At 35.5% G+C, this 26,049-nt stretch overlaps 1 protein-coding gene across 12 annotated transcripts in view; it reads right to left on the bottom strand.

The window, feature by feature from the left end:
- ROBO2 (roundabout guidance receptor 2) overlaps positions 1–26,049 on the bottom strand; it is a 630,786-nt gene that overhangs the window by 186,245 nt on the left and 418,492 nt on the right. For all 12 annotated transcript variants that reach the window (XM_053565141.1, XM_053565146.1, XM_053565142.1 and 9 more), the window contains exons 3-4: positions 17,386–17,543; positions 14,569–14,689 (exon numbers count right to left, since the gene is read on the bottom strand). In XM_053565141.1, the coding sequence (XP_053421116.1) occupies positions 14,569–14,689; positions 17,386–17,543 (279 nt within the window). The remainder of the gene's footprint in view (positions 1–14,568; positions 14,690–17,385; positions 17,544–26,049) is intronic.

The following is a 26,049-nucleotide window of genomic DNA, read 5'->3' as shown; positions in this document are numbered from 1 at the left end:
AAAAAATACAAAACAAAAAGGAGTTTTATGTATCTCCAAATGGTTGCATTGTTGTACAGTTTCCTCCCTTTTTGGATAATGGTCTGATACTGGAAATATTATTATTTAAATTTTGTTAGCACATGTCTCCAAATCACAGGCAAGTTTAATATTACTCCTTATTGAGGTAGAAACAGGACTGACTCAGGAAGAGAAATATGAAACCCGCAGGAAGCTGACAGACTTTATCTGGCCATCTGGACATATTTCACCTCTCAGGACTTTAGTTTCAAACTTTTTAACTTAGAATTTGGAACAGAGTGGTGCAAAAACTAAAATGCATTTGGCAGGAAATTGTTAAAGAAAATAAATGACTTCAAATAACATATGCATAGTGAGTATATGATTTTAGTGACTAAATCAAGATCTAAATTTGTAGAACAAATGTGTAACTTGCACAAGAAATGTTTTCTTGTAATAAAACCAACTATTATGGGCATATAGAGGGAAAACAAGTGTGTCTCTCCAGAGAATGTGACAGTAGGGATAGAATTTTTTTTTTTTTTTTTCCAAGCACAGACCTGCACAGACCTACAAGCAATGAAAATAGGATTTTATCATGGAAAGTTGTTTTTCATGCAGAATTTATAAACAATTCATTCAAAACTTATGAAAAATATGATTCTAAAGATTTTAGGCAGCCAGAATTGATTAGCAGCCAAGTGTGTCGCCTAGACAACAGAACAGATCTGCACATTGGATGGGATGATTTAATGTTACTCTTTAGTGCTGTGGATGCTATTTGCCCTAAACAGGCATTTTAGGACTGGTGTAGTTGATACTGAGCTATCTTTTTGGTAGCAAATAGGCAATAGGATAAGTGTATTCTTATGAGTGTGCCACATGCTTGTAATTAAAATGGATCATTAGCATAGGAAGCAGAATTCACTTGTTCTATGCTATTGCACAGGGCTATTCATCCAATTCATCCAAAAACTGCATTAACTCAATGCTAAAGAGGCTTTAGCCACTATTGACATCACTCGAGTTTAAAAAATGTCAGGAGAAAACCCTTGCTGTTCCCTCTGATTTTGACAGGAGTATTGTAGTATAACCTAACATGGGGATGAACAAGCTAGAGAGATCTCCCTTTCATCCACTCATTCGTTCAGAACATGTTAACACAGCCTCTCCTGCAGGCCTGGCGCTCAGTGGCCAAGCTGATGAATAGCCAGCAGGATGGTTTCATTGAGGAAACTGATGGGAGACCAAGTGGGGCAGATAGTGAGTGGCAAGACCTAAGGCCTTGTCCTCCATGCCAGGCAATATGAACCCTGCCCAGAGAGTTACAGGGAGCTGTGAAAAGACTGAGCAAGAAAGCAACATTTTTAATAAGGTTATGAAAAAGATCCTTTTTTCAGTTCTGTGAAAGATAAACTAGAAGAGAAATATAGAGCAATGAATTAGGTCAGAGTACTGTTGCAAGAAATTACTTCAGCTTTAACTCATATACTGGCTCTAAAAATATAGAAAAGGAACAGATTTAAGAGGTATCAAAATTGGGACTTAAATGTGGAGGGAGAAAAAGAAAACTAGAAAGATTCTCAAATTTCCATTTAACAAATTGAAACAGAATGGAAGGTAAAACGTAAATATTATGTGTATATACATGTGTACATGTTTTTTTTTTTGTATGTGTACATCTGGGTGTAAGATCCTTTCATTGTAGAAAAAGTGGGTATGACTAAAATGAACTTTTTATGCTTAAGCCATTGTTAGATTTCTGTTACTTGAAGTTAAATTAATTCTAAATGACATAAGGGAAGCTACTCCTATAAAAGAAGGGAAAAGGAAATATATATATGATCATATCTGTATATACACATAACCTTTTGAGTAAAAAAAAAAAGTCTAAATAAAGAAAAAATCAAAAGAAACTTGTTAAACCTTCTGAGGATATTTTGTGAGAAATTAAACACCAAAATGCTTTTTAAAAGTAAAATACAAAAATCATTCCCATAAAATCAGAACAAGACAGTCATGCCAACATTAGCAATCAGTAATAGAAAGAAAGTGTAAGATTGGAAGAACCAAAATAACCATGAAATGCAGATAATCTGTAATACATAATGATACAGAATAATCACTTTGATAATTGATCATTTTCAAAGCAACAAAATAATAAATACATAGGATCATTACAGAAGTGTTGCCCAGGTTGGGAAATATGACATTTTAGGATAAATTGTCATAACTCATATATCAAAAATTAAGTTATTGGTATTTAAAACTGTTTACTTATCTAATATGGAAAGTTTTTGTGATGTTATTACTGGGTATAAAATAATTTTAAGACAGTATAAGACTAGCTCCTTTAAAATATGTATGTATATTCCAGGCAAAGTTTTGGTATGCTTTGCTCAATATGCTACTAGTCACAAAATTGTAACATATAATTGCTCTGAAAGGCACATATTCCATTAGACATGCTCCACAGCTCAGCTGTCTTTTACAGGGAATACTATAAGGATCCTTACAATTTTTTGGTTATCATACATGTTCTAAGCCCCATTTTTAGTAAGGAGACATGTGGAAGTACTTGGTTTAAAACTTGAAGCCGCAGCAAGATATACAATCCCCTGATGCTGTTCTAATGAACTAAACAGGGTTGCAGAACTTGACAATGAACTTTCCCTCTTGCCTTCTGCCCTCAAGCAGACTCTAGTTGCTTAGCAACTGATAACCACAAGAGAGTATGTGGTATACAATTTTTGGAAGCCTGACCTTGGTTTATCATATACAAAATATAATTCAATTGATAGAAAAGAAATGGATACAAATAATAACAGAAATGGAAGTCATAAGACATATCAAGATGAGTTTTATACTTGATTATCTGAGATTTTGCTGTCCAACTAAGTAACGTAGGAATGTACTGAGACATTGGAGTTTGGACACAAATTATAAAATATTAGTCTGAGAATTTCCATAGCATATTTTCCAGCAATTATCTCTAAATTGCCTAATTTATTATTCCAACTGCTTTCTGTTAATTATACTAAAATCACCTCCTGCTTTGTAATTTTGATAATTGCCTGCAGAAAACAATATGATAAAAACTGTAGATTAACCTAACATTTATTTAAATGGATGAATATTTTTGTAAAAAATGTTTTCAATTTCCTTAACCAAAATATATCTCCAGAAAAATCTGAGAATCAGAAACAGAAATACTTAATACTAAAGATGTTGAACAGGCCGAAAACACATTTTTAAATGCTTTCCATTAGTAGTGGCTACTGTTATCATAAGCCAAATACAAAGCTAAATTCCTTTCAGACCCTAATTACATAAATTACAAGGGAGTGTCTTGGTTCTCTTCTTTTGTCTCAAAATCATCTGCAAAAAAATGGAAATTTAAAAAGGTAGAGTATAAGTTGATAATAGAACCATCCAGTAAGTTGATAAGTGATTATACTCAATACCTATTTAAAGCCCAATGGACTTTATGCCCATGAAGCTCTGTATAGTTAAAATAAATATGTATGAAAATCTTGAAGTATTGAATAGCAAGCAAACTTAATTTTAAATCATGTCAAAATAAGGTCACTAATTTTTCCATCTTATAACCTTATGTCTGACCACATATTGAAAAACATGCGAAGAAATCTCGAGGGCTATTCTTTGCTGACTGCTTATCAATTAGATTAGAGTCTCTCTGAATGGGTTGATCTCTAATTATATATCTTTGAAATGATCAGAGGCAATGTCTTTGCCAATGCAATTAACATTTTTTTATATGAGATTAACTGGATTTGAATCACCTGCATAACTTGCTTACACGGTTAATCTCTCTTGAGACAGTAGTGTTATTTGCTAGTGTGTTACCCTGTAAAGTACAGCTCTCGAGTAGTCTTGTCAATTTTGTTCTAAATTGGCATTTTGAAAAATCAAACTTTATATATGGTTATAATAAAATTAAATGCTAAGTCTCATTGTAGTTACATCAAAAATATTCAGAAAACAAAATATTCAAGTTAACAAAAATACCATAAATCTGAAATGAGGTTGTGTAATATCTCTTATCTCTTAAGTTTCTTATAGGCATGCAGTAATTAAGGAGATTTAATGCCAGGTGATCAAATTTCTCTTTCTAACTGTATTCCTTTGTTGAAAGTAGCCATTGCCAATGGCTATACCACAGCATCTATTTCTAGGATGACCTTAACAATTTAAAATAAACTTGGCTTGACATTATAAATGTAATGTTGGAGCAGTAATTACATAAGTAGAGTCCATTAAGTCATGTAAGGCCATAACCAAGCAGTAAGAGTACACTGGAGCTAACCACTGCTTATAAACCTTATCTTGATTTCACCTGCCCCAGAAAGACCTGCCAAACAATGACAACTACAACCAAAAAATAGCCAGGTGTTGTGGCAGGCTCCTATAGTCCCAGCCACTTAGGAGGCTGAGGCCAGAGAATGGCGTAAGCCCAGGAGTTGTAGGTTGCTGTAAGCTGTGATGCCACAGCACTCTACCCAGGGTGAGAGCTTGAGGCTCTGTCTCAAAAAAAAAAAAAAAAAATGTAGTGTCTATTAAACTGGGAAGTCAGATGCCTCGACAAAGTAGGTCCCCATTTATTTAACTGTACATATGTGAGGTGAGGGTTGGATTGACAGTGATTCAATTTGAATTGTTTTGTCTCTCCATACAAAGTGATAATGATTGAACCATTTTAATATGATTAAACTCTGACTGCATTATTTTTTTGCCTAAAATTTTCTTGCCTGAGAGAAATTATCCTTTGAATCAAAGACAAACATAGGTAATGTTCCTAGAGGAAAATTAAGTGCCTTTCTTGCCACTCTTCAAAGGAAAAGTTTAATGTTATTGCCGATACAATGATATGAGAATCCTACCAAAATCAGGGGTCTTGTCTTTTAATTGCGCTATTAGGTAAGCACTTAAACAGGGATTGGAACATAACAGTAGATACTTAAGAAATAGACTCAAAAAATAACTATATTGCTAACAAAAATCTTGACTTTAATAATACCATATATTGTATTATTAAATAAATGCCACATATAATGAATAAAATATTGATATTCTTAAGGTTTGGTTTTGAGAATCTTTCCTCATAGCTTTATCTTAGTATTTCTGAAGTATCAGTCTGTCAATTACTATCTCTCATCCAATGACTGAAAATCAACATCATTAGCTCCAATCTCTGTATTCATCTACAATAAAATGTCTACTTCCTAATCTGAATATATGACAGTGGAAATCATCAGCTGGCACAGTTTCTAGTAGTCTTTTTTTGTAAACAGCAATGAAATATGGCTAATCTACAATAGCTCAGATGCCATTTGAAGAAAACTTCTAGATTACAATACAGAAAAGAGAGTGGAGGAAGAAAGTAGGAAATAACAAAGGCAGAGAAGCATCTGAAGAAAATTTTGATGTTTTGAAATCATGCTAAGTATCTTCTCAGACCACAGTGGAATAAAACTAGATATCAACTCTAAGAGAAAAACTCAATTTTACACAAAGTTATGGAAATTGAGAAAACATGCTGCTGAACACTTATTGGGTCAATAATAAAATTGAGATGGAAATCAAAAGATTCCTCCAACTGAATGACAAATGTAGTAAAAGGTACAGTAAGAGTAATGACAATGAAGTAAAAGGATTACAGGAAGACTAATCCTACGGGGATAAATCATTACCTAAAATGCCTACATTAAAAAGATAGAAATATCACAAATTAACAATCTAATGACACATCTCAAGGAGCTAAAAAAGGAATAGTAAACCAAACCCAAAGCCAACAGAAGAAAATAAATAACTAAGTTAAGAGCAGAACTAACTGAAATGGAAGACAAAGAACAACAACAAAACAAAGGATCGATGAAACAAATAGTTAGTTCTTTGAAAAAAATTAATAAAATTGATAGGCTTCTTGCTAGATTAACCAGGAACAGGAATAAAGGGGCCCTAATAAACTCAATTAGGAATAAAGAAGAAGATATTAAAACTGATGCCACAGAAATATTGAATACCATCTGTGAATACTTTGAAAATCTCTATGCACTTAAAATAAAAAATGTAGAGGAAACAAACAAATTTCGGGAAAAACACAACCTCTGAAGCCTCAATGAGGAAGAAATAGAACCCCAGAAAAATAATAGACTAAAAAATAATGAGCAATAAGGTTTAAGTTGAAAAAAAAATCCTACAAAAAAAGAAGCCCCAGTTAGATGAATTCACAGCATAATTTTATCAGACCTACAAAGAAGAGGTGGGACCCATACTGAAGAAATTATTTCATAACATTGATATAAAGAGAATACTCCTCAATTCATTTTACAAAGCCAGTGTTACCTTGATACCAAAGGCAGCAAAGAACACCACAAAAAAAAAAGAAAAAAAGAAAACTACAGACAAACATCCTTTATGAATATAGATTTAAAAATCCTCAATAAAATACTAGCAAGCTGAATTCATCCCAAAAATACAAATAGGCTTCATCCCAAGAATGCAAGGATGAGTCAATAATAAATATGATTCGCACATAAAAGAAGCAAAAACAAACACCATATGATCATTGCAATAGATACAGAAAATCATTTGACAAAATTCAGTACCCTTTCATGGTAAAAATTCTTGACAAATTAAGCATAGAAGAAGCATATCTTAAGATTATGAAAGTCATATATAACATGCACAGCCAACATCATACTGAATGGGGAAAAGTTAAAATCTTTCCAACTAAGAACTGGAACAAGACAAATGTGCCCATTGTTACCACCACTATTTAATATATAGTTGAATGTCCTAGCCAGAGTGATCAGGCAATAGAGAGAAATAAAGGATATCCAAATCAAGAAAGAGGAAAGCAAACTATCATTGTTTGCTGATTACATGATCTTATATTTAGAAAACCCTAAAAACTCCACCAAGAGACTCTTGAAATTGATAAATAAATTCAGCAAAATCTCTTTTTTTTTTTTACGAAATCACTGTACACAAGTCAGTGGCATTTCTACGCACCAATAATAGTCAAGCTGAGCGTTAAATCAAAGACTCAATACCAATAGCTACCAAGAAATTGAAATACCTAGGAATAAACTTAACCAAGGAGATGAAAGAGCTCTACAAATAGAATTACAAAACACTAAAAAAAGAAACTGTAGACAACACCAACAAATGGAAAATACATATGCTCATAGATGGGTAGAATCAATATTGTTATAGTGTCCATACTGCTCAAAGGGATTTACAGATTCAATGAAATGCCCATGCAAATATCAATGTCATATTTCATACAGAAAAATAACTCTACTTTTCGTTTAAAACCAGAAAAGAGCCTGGATCACCAAAGTAATCTTAAGCAAAAGAACAAATCTGGAGGCATCACATTATCAGATTTCAAACTATTCTTATAAGGCTGAAGTAATCAAAACAATATGATGTTAGTACAAAAATAGTGACATAGACCAATGAGACAGAATAGAAAACCCAGATATAAACCATACACATACAGACAACTAATATTTGACAAAGCAGATAATATACACTGAAGAAAAGAAGTGCTATTTAATAAATGGTGCTGGGAAAATTGGTAGCCACATGTAGAAGAATGAGACAGGATCCATATCATTCAGAAATCACAATATTAATTCAAGAAGAATAAAAGACTTGAATATAATTCATAAAACGGTAAGAATTCTAGAAGAAAATATAAAAACTCTTCTAGATATTGGCCTGGTCAAAGAATTTATGAAGTAGACATCAAAGGTAATAAATGAGGTTTGATAAATTAAATAGTTCCCAGAAAAGGGTTAATAACCAAAGTCTATAAAGAACTAAAGTAAATCAAAGGAAAAACAAACAACCCCATTAAAAAATGGGTGAGAGACATGAACAGAAGTTATTCCAAAGAAGATGGACAAATGGCCAAAAGGCCAATGAACATATGAAAAAGGGCAATGTCACTATCAAACCCACAATGAGATATCACCTTACCCCAGTTAGAATGGCTGTATTAAAAAGTCTAAAAACAGTAGTGGCTGGCATGAATGTGAAGAGAATGAGCACTATACACATCACAACTGCAAGTCAGCACCACTTCTATGGAAAATGGTGTGGAGATTCCTCAAGAACTAAAAGTAGACCTACCATTCGGTCCAGCAATCCCACAACTGAGCATTAAATCAAAGGAAATATATCATTTTATTTAAAAGATGCCTGCACTTGACTGTACATTGCAGCAAAACTCACAATTCAAAGATATTAAATCATCACAAGTGCCTGTTAATTCATGAGTGGATTAAAAAAATGTGGTCTATATAGAGTACTACTCAGCCATTAAGAAGGATAAATTAAGGCCTTTTGTGACAATTGGGATGGAATTGGGGAACATTAAGTGAAGTATCTAAAGAATGGGAAAAAATAGCCTATGTACTCACTATTAAATTGGAACTAAATAATGAACACACATGTGCACAGAGGGAAATGAAACTTATTTATTTTAATTTAGTGGGAATCAATCAGGAGAGAATGGGGATTAACCAAGGGGTTAACCAAGAAAAAAACAAGTATAAGATGTAGAAAATAGCAAAAAATTGGAGCAAAGGAAGACAAAATCAGTTTATGGAATAGACCTAAACAAGACCTGTCCCAGTGAGGGCAGGCAAGAGATCTGAAGCCTCTGGGATGGCTTTAGTGAGGAAAAATTTAATAGCTAAAATATAAAAATTGGGGGTTCATAATCTGGAGATTAAATCTGGTAGATATCTTGAGCCCAGCAATTCAAGGCTTCAATGAGCTATGTCTGGGCCACTAAACTTCCACTTGGGTGACAGATCAATACCCCTTCTCTATAACATTAAAATAAATAAATAAAAATATATTTTCAAAGATTTAAAAACTTCCGTTAGAGATCTCAAAGACTTACAAGCAGTGTAGACAAATAATTAAAATGGTAAAAATGAATTTATTATTAATTCAAAGAAGAACAGAAATAGTGCCAGAAAGGAAATGAAGTGCTAATAATATAACACTCAGGTCACAGTTGATAATATTGACATGGCTATACTAATTCAAAAGCTAAATATTAATATGACTAATATTTCTAAAGTTAGTATATTGAAATGAAAAAAAGAAGGGGACATAGGAGTAAGACGGTCAGAAGGTATAGAAAGGATGCAAGTGGGCCAAATTATTATCTTCAAAAGTAGGAAGTCCAACAATGTATAAAATTGATATATCAATAATTAGCAGAATAAGCACATATTCAGAAATGGCAAATAGACCGTACAAAAATAGTAACTGACGATTACTATTACGAGTATGATTACTATAACAAAGAGAAGTCCCAGAAGAAAAAGAGATAAACTTGGAGGAAAGTTCGAAGATGAGAAATTTGTGCACACACGTGACAGGTTAATGTGAGTGAGTGTGAATTAGGGAATGTGGGGGGGCAAGATACTTATTTCATTTTAAGTTCCATAACACTTAAATATTCCCCAGGCTTTGCATAAACTCTGTTTCCATGCATTACTTTGTAAAGATCATTTGAGAAAATCCGTATGTCTTTTTTTTAAGCAGTTAAATTTTGAATAGCAGTGGACTGAAATCTGCTCATTAGAAATTGAATCATGTATTTCAATTACATGTTTTCTGCCTTCAAGATCTTTACTACTTAACATATGTAAACTTGTACTTGTTCTTCATGGAAACATTTATACCGTGCCATAAATTGTAGGGCCATCTGAGACTATGACACCTATAGCTGATTTTTAGATACTGTCTATTTAAGTGGATATTTCATGGCCGAAAAATACTTCTAAGATCAAAGAGAATATATAATCCATAGAGCGTGACAAAGTAATGCTTTTTTTTTTTCCAAGTGCTGAAACATTTTTATTTTGGTTGTAGGACATTTAGTACAAAATTGGTCTCCAAATGATGTGCTGTGTAGATATTTTCTCAGAATTTAACTTTTTTTTTTTTCTATCTGAATTTCCCAATCTTACTTTTTTTTTTTATTGTTGGGGATTCATTGAGGGTACAATAAGCCAGGTTACACTGATTGCAATTGTTAGGTAAAGTCCCTCTTGCAATCATGTCTTGCCCCCATAAAGTGTGACACACACCAAGGCCCCACCCCCCTCCCTCCGTCCCTCTTTCTGCTTTTCCTCCCCTCCCCATAACCTTAATCGTCATTAATTGTCCTCATATCAAAATTGAGTACAAAGGATTCATGCTTCTCCATTCTTGTGATGCTTTATTAAGATTAATGTCTTCCACTTCCATCCAGGTTAATACAAAGGATGTAAAGTCTCCATTTTTTTTAATAGCTGAATAGTATCCCATGGTGTACATATACAACAGCTTGTTAATCCATTCCTGGGTTGGTGGACATTTAGGCTGTTTCCACATTTTGGCGATTGTAAATTGAGTTGCAATAAACAGTCTAGTACAAGTGTCCTTATGATAAAAGGATTTCTTTCCTTCTGGGTAGATGCCCAGTAATGGGATTGCAGGATCAAATGGGAGGTCTAGATTGAGTGCTTTGAGGTTTCTCCATACTTCCTTCCAGATAGGTTGTACTAGTTTGCAGTCCCACCAGCAGTGTAAAAGTGTTCCCTTCTCTCCACATCCACGCCAGCATCTGCAGTTTTGAGGTTTTGTGATGTGGGCCATTCTCACTGGGGTTAGATGATATCTCAGGGTTGTTTTGATTTGCATTTCTCTAATATATAGAGATGATGAACATTTTTTCATATGTTTGTTAGCCATTCGTCTGTCATCTTTAGAGAAGGTTCTATTCATGTCTCTTGCCCATTGATCTATGGGATTGTTGGCTTTTTTCATGTGGATTAATTTGAGTTCTCTATAGATCCTAGTTATCAAGCTTTTGTCTGATTGAAAATATACAAATATCCTTTCCCATTGTATAGGTTGTCTCTTTGCTTTGGTTATTGTCTCCTTAGCTGTACAGAAGCTTTTCAGTTTAATGAAGTCCCATTTGTTTATTTTTGTTGTTGTTGCAATTGCCATGGCAGTCTTCTTCATGAAGTCTTTCCCCAGGCCAATATCTTCCAGTGTTTTTCCTATGCTTTCTTGGAGGATTTTTATTGTTTCATGCCTTAAATTTAAGTCCTTTAGCCATCTTGAATCAATTTTTGTGAGTGGGGAAAGGTGTGGGTCCAGTTTCAATCTTTTACATGTAGACATCCAGTTCTCCCAACACCATTTATTGAATAGGGCGTCTTTCCCCCAAGGTATGTTCTTGTTTGGTTTATCGAAGATTAGGTGGTTGTAAGATGTTAGTTTCATTTCTTGGTTTTCAATTCGATTCCAAGTGTCTATGTCTCTGTTTTTGTGCCAGTACCATGCTGTCTTGACTACTATGGCTTTGTAGTACAGACTAAAATCTGGTATGCTGATGCCCCCAGCTTTATTCTTATTACTAAGAACTGCTTTAGCTATACGGGGGTTTTTCTGGTTCCATACAAAATGCAGAATCATTTTTTCCAAATCTTGAAAGTATGATGTTGGTATTTTGATAGGAATGGCATTGAATAGGTAGATTGCTTTGGGAAGTATAGACATTTTAACAATGTTGATTCTTCCCATCCATGAGCATGGTATGTTCTTCCATTTGTTAATGTCCTCTGCTATTTCCTTTCTAAGGATTTCATAATTTTCTTTATAGAGGTCCTTCACCTCCTTCGTTAGGTATATTCCCAGGTGTTTCATTTCTTTGAAACTATGGTGAAGGGAGTTGTGTCCTTAATTAGCTTCTCATCTTGACTGTTATTGGCGTATACAGAGGCTACTGACTTGTAGACATTGATTTTATATCCTGAAACATTACTGTATTTTTTGATGACTTGTAGGAGTCTTGTGGTTGAGTCTTTGGGGTTCTCTAAGTATAAGATCATGTCATCAGCAAAGAGGGAGAGTTTGACCTCCTGTGCTTAGTTTCCACTGATCATGTCTTTGTCAGAAGGGCCTTCTTTAAAATGTTAGTTGAATTTTGAAACTATAAAATTTCAAAGCCCAAACTTACTTAATAAAGAATCAAAATATTAGAAAAAGTGAGAAGATTTTCCTCCCCAGCCATGAGTCTCAGAAAGTAGATGCTTACTGTATTGGAAAAAAACATTTATTCCTTTCATTATTTTTCTTGCCATTTTATATAATATAAAATATTTATTTAACACAATTCATAAGTGAATTATATTTCGTGAACAATTAGATATCGTCAGTTACTATTTTTGTATGACATATCCTAAAGATTGAGTTGCAAAAGACATTTAGAAACCTTCTGTAGCTACAAAGTGGTTATGGTAGCCAGATTTAATGAAGTAGAATTGCTGCTCTGTGAAAATAAAATAAAGGGAAGTAGAAATGCAGTCAGTTTTACCTTTATAAACATTAGGCTGGAAATGATAATATCTGACAATGATGAAATATAAAGAAGTTCATTAGAAAGTATGTACTGGGTGTAACTGCACAAAAAATAAACTAAAAGAGCCCTCGCTATAAATGTGACACTGTTTATTTTATGTCCTCTCAGAAAAGAAAATCAAGGTATAGAAAGGCTCTCTCAGGCAATACTTGATTTGGGCCATCACTTCTATATTTCTTCTGGTTTTGGATGTTGGTTTCTTATCAATAATGGAATTTTCGTTTTTCCCTCAACTTAATATTGTACATATAACCTCTCGGGTCAGTTCTGACTCGTTTACACCATCGGATAAACGTTTCTCAGCTTCCTAAATCAATTCTTCCAGAGGAACTGCCTCTAGACAAATTCAATCTCTGTGGTTGATAGGTATTTTCAAAATAATTTAGAAGTTCTCCCATAACTCCTGACATGTTTAGGGATCCCCAGTAGTTCTCAACATGTCTTTAGGGAAAGCAGAGTAAATATTTCATAACACAGCCTCATTATTGGTAAGTCTAATTGCTTGGATAATGACTTTAAACTGTTTCAATTTCCTCCTGAAGGCAGTCTATACTGCAGTAATACTACATTTTTTTTATTTTGAAGCTTTTGGCAGTTATAGAAAAATAGCAACGAGTGTTTCTTTAAATAGAAGAGCTATACTTGTGAGCTTTCGATGCTAATGTTTAGTGACCACTAATTTCATATCTTACTAGGCAAAACTGTATTTGATTCACTAGAGAGTAGAGCACATTTTGAGACTCTTAAAGAAGATTGCATGAAATTTAAGGGCAAACTGACACTTGTCTGAGCTCTGCAGGATAGAAATTTACATGCATACTTTGAACACTTTTAGTTCTACTATTCAATTCCTTTAATGAATTATGAGACTTTTCCTGGATTTGTCATTTGGGACTTAAAGCTGCTTAGTATCCACAGGGAGCATTACCAGAGATTACTCGGTACTCAGTGTTATTGAAAAGAGGCAGCTTGCACTCTGGTATATGCATAAAGCACCATCTTAACTCTCAGAATGGAATGGAAATCATAATATGGCTCTTTCCATCCTGACAGTCCCTTTGCACAACAGGATGGCAGCTCTCAAACTGTGGAAGGGTTTTCTTGAGGAACCTATTGAAGACTTTGGTGCTACACTTGGGTGTGTCCTGAAATAGGGACATGACCAGAAATAGGGATCCGAACATGCATAGAAGTAGAGAATTATTTTTACTGGCATGGAAAAATAATTAAAAATCACAATGATTTCATGTACCTTAAAAATCAAATAATATATGCCATAGTGCAAACTTTTATTAAGACACATGTATATCTGTATATACATATACATACATATGCATGTATATATGTGACTGTGTCTGTATAGAAACTTGAATGAGACTTCAAGGTATTCTAAAGTAATATTTCATTTCAGGCATTTTTAAGATCAATTTTCCCCAATTTTCTGTCACTTATTTTTCTTGAATCTTATACAGTTGCCCAGTGGTAGCTTACTCACTTTTATTGATATGGTCATCTTCACTGTTCCCAATTTTCTCCTTCCTAATGCTTTCTTCACAATATCTGTGATATCATTCTAATCAGTTTTTAAACTAGTAACCAAATTCCCTAGCAAAACTGTCCTTTGGCTCTTAAAGTCAAAGAGATATGAATATTACAACAAAAGAGTTTATTTATGGGTCTTTCTTTAATTTTGATTTTATATGTGTGTGTATAGTCTTTTAACCAGAGCTAAGACTATACATATCTTACTTTGAAATTTTAAAAAGTGGAAAATAATTTTTTTTTTTTGCACAACGAGTGACAAACTTCAGACAGAAGTAATGTCTTAAATAGAGTTTGAGAACAAAGTGCTTTTTACATTTTGATGAAATCCAAAATCCTATAAATAGATGAATAAATTGCATAAATTAATTTTCGAACGTTTTTCTTCACATCAAAGATTTTATCAGAAAGACATAAAACAAGACAACTCTAATCTGTCCCTGCTCATCAGAAATTATGAGTAACCGTGTGTGGCCTGGCTTTTAGTGTTACTAACAATATTTGAAAGCCAAGGAAAAGTGTATATAAGTAACAGTGGATGATTGAAAAAAGTGTTTTACCAAAGACAGTCAGCTCTGCTGGGTCGCTGTCCCTTTCTCCCACCATGTTGGTGCCCACACAGGTATACATCCCTGCATCACTTTTTCTAGTGTTGGAGATCATCAGTTTTCCACCACGAATCTGTTAATAAAAATGAATAAATAAATAAATAAGAAAAAGAAACAGAAAAGATAAAGTCATTAATAAGTAATTTTGAATTATTAGGCACATTTTTGTTTCCATAAACCAACAGCTGAGTATCACCTAAAATCCTCCCATTAGTTTGGAATCTTCGCGTGTGCCTGCTTTTCTTGAATTCACCTTCAATATGTGTCTCCATATGATTGAGAGTTCCTAAAAAGATACTGAATGCAAAATTATTGGTTTCCTCCATTAATTTTTAACTTTATAGGCAAACACAACTTCTGTATGTTGGTTTCCACCAGAGAGTATTAAGTTTTAAAACTTGCCGTATTATAGAAAGGGACTTTCAACTTTTTTTTACATTGGAAGAGAAAAATACCAACCATTTTCAATTATGCCCAGCAGGGTATAATGATAGATTATAAACATGGCCATGGAGGTCACTTCTCCTTCTTTTGCAGCTGAAGTTGCCAATATGACTTCATTTGATGAATAAAATTAAAGCAAATATTTCTCTAGAAGAAAGGTGCTTGCACATTGGGTCTTATCTTTCTTTCTTCAGGTGGAACATGGAGTCCATCATGGGAGCCAGCCTGATCTAACCTGCTACAAAAATAAAAGGCCATGTGGAAGAAAACTAATATTGAACTGAGCACCAGGCAATTGCCAGACATGTGAATAAGGTCGCCCTAAGTACACCTTTAAATGGCTGTAGGAGGATGAGAAGTCTAACAAAGATCAGCCAAGTTGGCTCAGAACTGCCACTGTCACCTTTCCCAGAGAAACAGGGTCTAAATAAAATGGTTATTAGATGTTACTGTATGGGAGGGGCATGGCTTGATACAAAGCAAACACGAAAAGCCATAAACATGAACTAGAAACCCTTGAACATAGATTTTACTCCATCACCAGAAGCACATTTTCATAAATTTGGTGGCAAGGCACAGATCACGGGAACCACACTCTCTTTGGCAATGTAAATATCACTATGTTAACAGTCAATCCAGTGTTGGGGCTCAGAAACATGATAACCCAAACTGTGGTGCTTTGGTGTTCTAAGCACCTTGAATTAAAGAAAACTGGAAGGCGTTAGAAGCTACCCCAATGTCAATGTCTCTCTGCTATTCCTTTGTTTCTTCCCCCAAGTGCAGAGAGGGACTCGTTCCGAAGTTGTCTCATCTGACAGAAGGGCATTTTTCCAAAAGAAAAACAATTGCCTAAACTCCCCATCTGAAATCTCCTTAAGCAGGAAAGGTTAATTACAAAAGAAGAAAGTAAAGGTCAGTATCAGGCCTGCCGGACAGTCTTTTCATCAATTAGTGCAAGAGCTGTTATCTGAGAGGCTTTATCTACGGAGTGAGCCAACCTTTGTTCACAGAGCCGTTCTAGCCCTTCACTATCCCATAACTTGTCACTTCCTCTCTCAGAACCCAGAGGAACTTTGTCCCTGGCCATTGTGTGTCTCCTGGCCCATTAATCTACCCTGAAAATCATTTACTCTTCTTCTAAAATTGCCTGGTCTCCCATTTCGCTCTCTCCTATGAAGAGGGTAATTAAGCTTCAACCATCTGGCCCTTCTTTGAGTTTCATACTTTTTGTGACTCCCACGTGCTTGCACATTAATACATTTGTATGCTTTTTCTTCAATTAATGTGTCTATTATAAGTTTATTTCAGCAGACCTAAAGACTCGGATCTTCACAATGCAAAGGGCCAAATTCTCTTTGCTTCTACGCCAGAAATACGTTATGTCTTACACCAGCTATCTGGTTATGTTTCCTGTTATAATCACAGTATGTACATAAGAAAAATCTTCATTTATTTTATACATATATATGAAGATAATAGAAACCAAGATTATATAAACTTTCGATAGAAATGACACACTTATTTGTCAAATGAGATATTATCTTTAATAAAATAATTTATTCTCCGTTATTGAGCTGCTCATAAAAACTATACTACAAAATAACATCAGAATGTGGGGTATTATGTATTGTTTCAGAGGACTGCTTCTTTTAAAAACCTTCACATACCAAGGTTGCATGGATCCTCAGAAAAAGTAAAGTGATACCATTCCCCTGTTTCTTGGTGTTTCATTTCAAATCCTAACCCTCTAATGAAACTAATCACTACTTTTCTTTGAAAACAGAATATTTCTCTACATGATTAACATAAAGACTCAGTTATTTTTATTTGATTTCATCTCTATTAATCTTGCTAATAAATCAATGTATTCATACAAATTTCTGTTACAAATATTGTTTAATTAAAAAAACTGAAATATTATTTAAGATAGCCATCACCGTAAATTATTTCCTCTGATAATTTTGAAAATAGTGCAAAATTAAACATAGTGAACATGGTTTATGGCTATCATTTACACTTTACCACTCATGTACTAAATGATCAGTAGAAGATTTTGGAAACCTTAAAAAATACCTAGGATATTAATATTGGATTGCAAAGATAACACTCCCACATTCAGATTGGTACAATTATTAATATATCACATACATTTCATGTATATAATTTTTGTCTGTTTGCAGTCTAGGGTTTCTTTTTTTAGTGTTTTAAGACAGTATAAATTACAATAGCATTCTGATACAGTTTTATTAATGATAAAGAATAAATTACATACATTCGAAGACTAAAATTTTAGTCTCTGTAGGCCATAATTACAATTTAACTCACACTTATTCTTTCTTCCTTGTCATCAATTCGAACTTTGTCTTTTTTCCAGTAGATGGTTGGTTCTGGGTGTCCCCGGGGAGGCTGGCACTCCAGGATGGCAGGCTCTCCAGCTGCCACTACAACATCTGTGGGGTTTTGCCGGAAGTCATCTCGTAACACTGAAGAAAAATAATTACAGGCAAAGAAAATTCAATGATGGAAACTCCAGGTTTGTTTTTTTTTTTAAGTAAAGTTAATTTCAAGTCTTGCTTACTTTGTTCAAAAAAAAAAAAAAATTCCGGGATATTTGCTGAGAACATAGTCATATCCAATTTAAAATATTCTAGGGCCAATATAAATACCATCAGCAGGGAATAGGAATGGTTGACTAAATGATCTCATGTACTTTTGCTCAAAATGCTGGTTTAAAAAATGAGATAAGGCGAAGGCAAATAAGATGAGAAATATTCATCAAATAGTCTGAGACTTAATAAAAATGCAAAGTATAGAACCTTTTATGTCATATGATTCTCTGTTCTACAAAGAAAATCAAATGCACATGTGCACGTGGCTTGCGAGCACACTGCCTGGCAGTCAGGGAGGGCAGGAGGGTGAGAACTCTTTGAGGAGGCCCCTTCTCTCCACGTGAGCATGGACAAGATCCACACTGATTTCATTACAGTTCAGAAGACGGGCTCTTTGTTCACCCTTGTAACGCACAAGCACCCACAAACACAGAGCTACATCTTCATCCCCTCTGCATCTCCACCTGCCGAGCGACATCTGGGCAGCGTGACATTCAGGGCAGAGATATCCCTTATAGCAGTTTTGCCAGTCTGAATTTCCCTTCCTTTCATTAAAGAGAACAGCAGGTTGGACCTCCCTTATAACCACTGAAAATCTGGCACGCCTGGCTCTCCAAATGTCACCTATCTATCTGCCTGTGCTTCTCTGCTGCTGGCAAGATCAAAAGCCTGGAGAAGTCACAAGGCCCTATCAGACTGCAGAATGCTCATTTGATTTGGTAAATAAGGGATATGTCAACATTCAAAAAAGGAGTTGAGACCAGTGAATGTACCGGATACCGCGGCTGCCTCTGCTTTTCCTCGTTACCTTCACTTTTCTTATTCTTTTACATTCCAACACAGACAAGTTTGGTTCCAAACAACCTCCGGGTAAAACAAACCTAAACACACACACACATACACACAGCCCAAGCTGTTTGAAATCAACATTAGGCAGCCTGTGCTAGCCTGTTATGTAAATCATGTGCTGCAAATGGGGATTAGGTCAAGCCAACCGCCTTCCTTTCCTGAGCTGTCATGAGACCCACTTCAGCACTCTGCTTCTTTTGTTGTGCCAAGTCTGTAGGTTAATTGTCATTCTCCAAATAAATAAAAATCTCTGTCTTCCAAATAGCTCCAGAGAGACAACTGAGTGACTGTTAGGGCTTTTCCTTTCTTGTTTCTTCTTGTTTCTCTTGCAACCATCCTTTAACACAGTTTTCCATCTTAATGAAGTCATGGCCCTTTATGAGATTAGAGAACCTTGACTCTCACTGAAGGAGAGGTGAAAAAATTCAGCACAAATTGTTCACTCTCAGCTTAGAAACTGATGAATTTACTACTTTCACTGCTCAGAAAATGTGTTCCATTTTAGCACAGTGAACTGCACAGTTTTGGGTCTCCTTGTCTAACTAGCAGGAAAGGCGTGATTTATATGCATAAGGATTTGCTTCTGAGTGAGTCAGGGAAGTGTGCAGCTGAGTGTGACAGCCAGGCAAGCAATGAGATGAGAAGGAGTTAACACTGTGCTTCCCTCTTGCAGGTAAAACCTCCAGGGAGAGCAAGCTGGTGACTCATTTATATTCTAAATACAGAACAGCTGCCTATTTATGCAATGTTAAGAAGTGCAAAAATATGGTAACAGGGGGATGAGCACCCCCCAAATATCCGGTATTGGCAACAAATGGTGTTTTGGCAGGCCCTCGATCTGTTCCAAAATGGCACATCTGGCCAGTTGGAGGCCCTTCTCCAGAACTGGTCTTCTAGCAAATTACATGCCAAAAAGACCCTACACAAATGGTACTTAAGACCATTGCAAATCATTCACAAACACCATGTTACGCCGATTTGCAACAATCCAATTTTTTATTTTTCTTGAAGGCCCTTTGACATGAGAGACAAAAAAGAATAAAAATATCATAACAAACTATAAGGACTGCTACCCTTAAACAAGAAAGCATGTGTTTATGGCATTCACACACACAAAAAGAAAATGACTCCAATTTGCAAATGAAGCCAAGAAATTTAGCATCAACTGTAATTTTAGGCTTTCAGACTATTCACCCAGAGAGTAGGGTGAGATAATGGTATAATTGGTACCATACCCTCTTCAACTTGTAATACGCTCTTTGGGGTTTGTAGAGCAGGCAGTTAATCCATTTGTGCTCAGTGATATCACTTCTCTTATCCTAAGTCTGCAGGGTAATAAAGTGTTTCTTCTCTCTCTGTTTCTGCCTCTCCCTCTCTCAAATAAAACTTTCAAGAGAAAGACATGCCTTTCAGATTCTAGCATGGCAAAAACAGAACTTAATTTTAGGAGAAAGAATAAAGTCATTGTTATTCTTCTCAAAATTTAAAGGAGGGTATGTATGTTCTGACATTAAAATGTATATTACAGAGGTCAGTATATCCATTCATAAGTGTAAGCAAAATAAAATTAAATCATATTTATCAGTTCCCATTTTGTGGTAATTATTCATTTCTGTCTTGGATTGTGTCCTGTGCTTTATTGCAGCTGGGAGAGAATAAGAAGTGTTAGCCGTAGTGAAGGATTCCCACACGTTTGAGAACTAAGATGGTCTTGTAAATGCAGAAAGCAAAGCAAGTTCAAAGATGAAATTGAGTCTATGTTTGTGTCTCTATATATATTTCTCCTTAATCCCCTATACTAAAAAGAGCTGAGACTGTATTTTAAAGTGTGGCTTGACAAGGAAGCCGGAGGAAGAACAGCCATATGTGTGTTACCTAATTCCTCAAAACAGTCTTTAAATATCATGAAGATAAATAAACCCAATGAACTGAAAAGAAGACGGTTAAAATGACAAAAACCGAGAAGTTAGTAGTAAGTTATACTTTAAAAAAAAAGAATATGCTCTTTCCACAATGGTTGAATTAATTACATTCCCACTAAGTACAAAATGGGTTCTCTTTTCTCCACCCCCCACACAATACTTGTTATCTTTTATCTTTTTGATAGCAATGCCTCTAACAGGTGTCCAACGTATCCCATAAATATATAATATTAACATTACCTTTCAATTAAAAATAACATTGCATATTAAATTAAAAAGAAATGGGATATAAAGGTACACTTCATACAGTACTTGTTTGCAGATCTAAGTTTAGAATATAAGGTTTCCAACCTCCATTCTTGTGAAAAAAGCTATCTAAATGACTAGAACCCAAGTATTCATTTTCACGTATGAGATAAAAAATACAAAGAAGAGTTCACTCAGCTAGTCTTAATACGATCTGGTTGATGTTTTCATATTATTTTAACATTGGCATGCACCATGATTTAGGAAGTTATTCTGGACAATCAGTTGATTCTGAATTTACTAGAGTGTTTGATGCAGTATGGTAACCTATGACACAGATATTACTGACAATGAATTCAATTCTTCAAGTTCATATTAAACACAACAATGTGCTCAGCATTGTCGTATGGACTGGTTACTGTGTGACAGAGCTGAGGTCGCCACTAGTCACTGGCTCCTAACACTTACTCCCTGTGCGAGCCCCACCCCCTGAGAGTGAACCGGACCTAGTGACTTGCCTTTCGTGAATAGAATATTACAAAGTGATAGGATGTCACCTGCGATATTAGGTTATAAAACATAGTGACTTTCATGTTTTTGGCTTGCTGTCTCTACAGCTCCACTCAGGGCTCAGAAAAGGATGCCTCAAAATATGCCACTCTTGACTTCAAACTGAGCACCCCTAAGGAACGGCACCTGCAGAGAAGGGCTTTCTCTGACGTCCCCTAAAGGTCAGATCCTCCAGAAGATAGTTGTGAATTCCTTCTCTAGACATCTCATCAACTAAGGAAGATTGGTGTGTACTAAAGTTAACACCACACACAGCCCAGAGGAACCTTGTCCCAGGTTGTTGTCTATTCTTCAGGTCCATTCATCTCCTTTGAAAATAATGAATTCTTCCTCTACAATTTCCTGCATGTCCCACCTCCATCTCCCTTATGAAGAGGATATGTAAGCTTCCATCATCTGGCCCTTCTTTTGAGTCTCATATTCTGTGTGGTTCTGATGCACATGTGTGCGTCATAAATATGCATCCTTTCCCCTATTAATTATTGACTGTTTATTCAGCATATTCAGGTGAATTAAACCCTCAGAAGGAAAATTGGATTACTCTCTAGTGTCTACTCTGTTCTCATGCATTTTCTCCGATCACACAGACTGCACTGTTGCTCCTTGGAGAGGCCCACTTGGCAAGGATCTGGGGGTAGCTTACAGGCACCAGCCAGCAAGAAACTGAGGCCTCCACTCCAACAACCCCAGCGACCCAAGTTATTACTAAATTTTATGGTAATTTTTTGTAAAGCAATAGGTAAATTATACAGTACCCTGAAAAAGTTTTACATCCAGTGGTGATTTTAGAATTGAAAGCTTTAGCTTCTGCTTTCTCACAACTCCACATTCTTTCCCCTCTCAAGTGCTCTCTGTCCTAAATCATTAGTTCTCAGGCAGTTTTATTTTTAAGCTTTGTCTAGGCAAATTACTATACAGACGTTGCCATCTTAGTGTTTTAAAAACAAATTTGCAATGACAATGAGGTGACACTGCATAATTAAGCGACTTTTGAAAGATACAATTCTAAACTGCAATGTGCAAAGGCTTTCCAAGTAAACTTATTAGGAAAGGAAAACCTAAAAAGATTAGCGATAAAAATGTATGTGAATTTTTTTTTTCAAATGCCATTTTACACGAATTTAGAGAAATAAGGCAGGGATAAACTCATAAGTTACATCAACCATGTTTATTCAGGTATAGCTCAGATCAAATTAAATACATCTTTTGCTCATGAGTTAAAAAAACAATGTATGTGCACCTCATTGGATGATAAATCATCTAAGCAAACTACCCCCATAATGAGAAAGCCAGTGAAGGAATTAAAGTGAAAAGCAGGATGAACAGTGGTGGAAAACCCAGGCCACTCCAGCCACACTGGACACAGGCTTGCTGGCAGAGAGCTCCTGTCTCAGCCTGTGCACAGGAACCGATAGAGCTGTGTGGCCCAGTGATGCCCAGGCTTCTCCGTAGAAAACCCACCTCTCGTCTCAAGCAGTTGGTTATATGATATATACTTTAGTTCATGAATACAAAATTTCAGTAAACCACGATTTTTAGAAGGATACTCAAAAGCCTTTCTTCATATGTAGAAAATATAGTAAAATTATGTGCTGGTTTTCAATACAATTTTTTTTTTTTTTAATTTGCTTTTCTTGGATCTGTTAGCAGGCACACATAAGCACACTTTAAACTCTCCATTTTAAAAATGACCATTTGAGGATAATAGCTACAATTTAATGAGTACACACTATATGTCAAAGATGGCATCTTGGATGTAGAATAGGTCATCTGAACGTTGTCTATTGTGTTAGATAAGTACAGGGTTTGAACCCAGTGTGCCTGATGCCAGAATCTACACACAATCATTATGCTACACTGATTTGCGATACCATCTGCTTCTATTTATCCTTTCTCCACTGCCCCGCTTCAGAATGTCCTTATATCTTCCTGGAATTACTCTAAGAATATTCTATTTGACCTTTTTTTTTTTTTTCCTGATTTCTCTCTAAATGCTCCATTATAGCTATTATGAGTTAGCTAAAATGCAAATGTGATCATGTCGATTCCCCCTTTTAACAATTTTTAATGGCTTCTAAGATAAAATTCTCTTTTTAATATCATTTCCAATGTTTAGAATCTGGTCCCTGCTTATATTGTCGGGTTCACTGTTGACATTTCTACAACCCTCATGCCCTAAGTATGCAGAAGAACATATAATTACCATAGTACATTGGCATAGGGGGTGGTCATTTTGCCTGAAAATATATTTCAATTCTCCCTTTATTCCTTTACTTTTGCTTATTCCTTTCTCACATACTTTTCCTTCAATGTTCGTTTCAACTCACTCATCTCAAAAGTGTTTCCTTACATACTTATGCCAGACCAGGTAGCCCTCTAAAAGTCTCCTGTTTTATGAACACCAGAAGAGTAAAGTATTCTTGATTGGTTGATGCATTCCTCCTCAAGATGGGCATTGCAGTCTTTTCTTATATAAAATAGACCATAGTGTTATATTGGTAGTATAACATCATGAATAAAGAACAATTTAAGTTGGTTGAATTTAAGCATAGAGTATTTGACTTTCCCTGAACACCACATGTTCATGTATATCTACAATAAAAGCAAACAGTTCCAGAAGGTCAGAAATCACTCAAGGGAACAGCAGAATTATGTGTAACTGACAAAACTGGTAGCGGTATACTATAGGCAATAAAACAATAGACTAAAATTGCAGTATACTACAGGAAATATAAACAATAGACTAAAAATAAAAGTGATGGCCCATTGCTACAGATCATTTCCTTAACCCTAACCACACCACTAGCAGCGCCACGACCCATAAACATAGGGAATGAGTGATACAAAGTGTAGTCCCAACCAGTATGAAGCTCAGCACTTCTACTCTGCATAAGACGAAAGTACCCTGTATCTTTCTGGACTAAATGGACGTCGTTGTCAGCTATGCTGTGACCCCAGGGGGAGCTCCAGCCTCACGATGAAACTGAGGCTATGCATACTTAAGCATGAAAAATCAGGTTCTTGATGGCACGGCTGGACAATTCAGTTCTGAAGACCGCTAATTCTGGACTTACTCAATACGTTCCCTTTCATATTTAAGCCAGTTTCAATTAAGTTTCCCTTTTCAACTGAAAGTTCCCCACTGACACAACATAATTCCATATTTTTCTGAAGTTTTAATGACTAAAAGACGAAATAAATCTAAAAAGGAATCATCATTCGCAAGAAACTACTTTACTACATTTGGTACAATCAAACAAAACATGGCCAGAGTGGACAGACCAGCCACCAGCTAAATACACAATAAAATCTGATATTTTGGGGACAAGTCATAAGTGGTTTCTTTTGCACAGAGGGGAATGGGAAAGAAATAACTCAATGGGGAGACATCCTGCTACCGCTGTGCAAGCTGACACTCTGGCACCCCTGCAGCATGCTGACGATTCCAAAATGAGCCGCTCTCACTGCTCCCCCCACCTCTACTAAGACTCTTGTACAAGCAAATTCACTCAGCCAATGATCCAGATAAACCAGTGCTATGAATTGGAGCACGTTGATAAACAACAATGCCCTGTGACCTGTTCATTTTCAAGTCACAGTCTTTTGTGAAGCCTAGTATTCTGCAGGGAATAAAATACACAAACACATAATTCACACAAGAGGAAGGGCCAGCTCTGAGTCTCTTAGCCAAGCCTTTATTCTTGCATCTTTTTTTAGCTCTGTTCTGTCCTCACCCACAACATAATTTGAAGTCCTGTTAAGAGTGCCAAGTCTTTCTTAATGTTTTCCATTAATGTTTAAAACTTGCTGAAGGATTCTTAGAAATTGCATGGAAACATTGTGCTGTCTGTAATTTGTATCCATAACCTCTGTAATGCATATGTTCTCCTTGGGGACCAAGTGTTGAGATCATTCATAAACTCTTGGATCACATGTGGCACTGCAAACTGGTGACATCTGACCACAGCAGACTTCAGGCCTGTCTCTGGCAATCATTTCCTTTGGTTTGCAGTTAAGGAGCCAGCAGTTGGCATACCTTCAACACTTGGAAGTCCTATTTTTGGCAAAGTCTAGCATCTGAAATTTAACAGGGATCTGCACACCCTCTCCTTTAGCTTATGAGGAAGTTGTGAATTGAAGCTAATTAATGTTTAATCAATTCCTCTTTTTTCTCCCTTAAAAAGCCATTGCCCACAAAATTGTTTGCATACAATTGAGATCTCCAAAATCACAGACAACTCAAAGGAAAAAGATAAAGGTAAAGGCTATAAGGAAGATGGTGTCTAGAAGTGCCTATACTAACCTAACTGTGTTCAAGGTCATGCCTTCCTCTACCACAGAACAAAAGCCGTCTCACCATGCTCCTAATACATGCTCTGTTCCCCAAGCACCTTCTTCTTTACCCATTTCAGACAAATTCTAGTCTTGGTCAAAGCAATAATGGTGATTCTGGACATTAGGAGATACAAATGCATTAAAATTGAAATTTATAACTACATAGGCTAGTTTAATTTATAAAAACATTACATAGGCACACAGCTGTCTGAATGGAGTCAAGCTTATAACCTTGACTCAATTTGAGCAAAAAACAAAGAATGTGAACAAGACACCTGTACCCTCTAACATTCTGAAATTAAAAAAAAAAAAAAATTATATAGTGTTCCTTAAGATCTATCAAAGAGAAACCAGATTATTTCAAGCTTATAATATTGACTCTTCTTTATAACTGGGTTTGGGTGCTGCTAAAATAGATAGATATATAGATAAGTAAGCAAGCATACTCATTTTATAGG

The sequence above is a fragment of the Nycticebus coucang genome, chromosome 16 (assembly GCF_027406575.1).
Source record: "Nycticebus coucang isolate mNycCou1 chromosome 16, mNycCou1.pri, whole genome shotgun sequence".
Classification (NCBI taxonomy): domain Eukaryota; kingdom Metazoa; phylum Chordata; class Mammalia; order Primates; family Lorisidae; genus Nycticebus; species Nycticebus coucang.
Note: the sequence above shows the minus strand (reverse complement) of the source record. Positions and strands in the feature narration are given on the sequence as shown.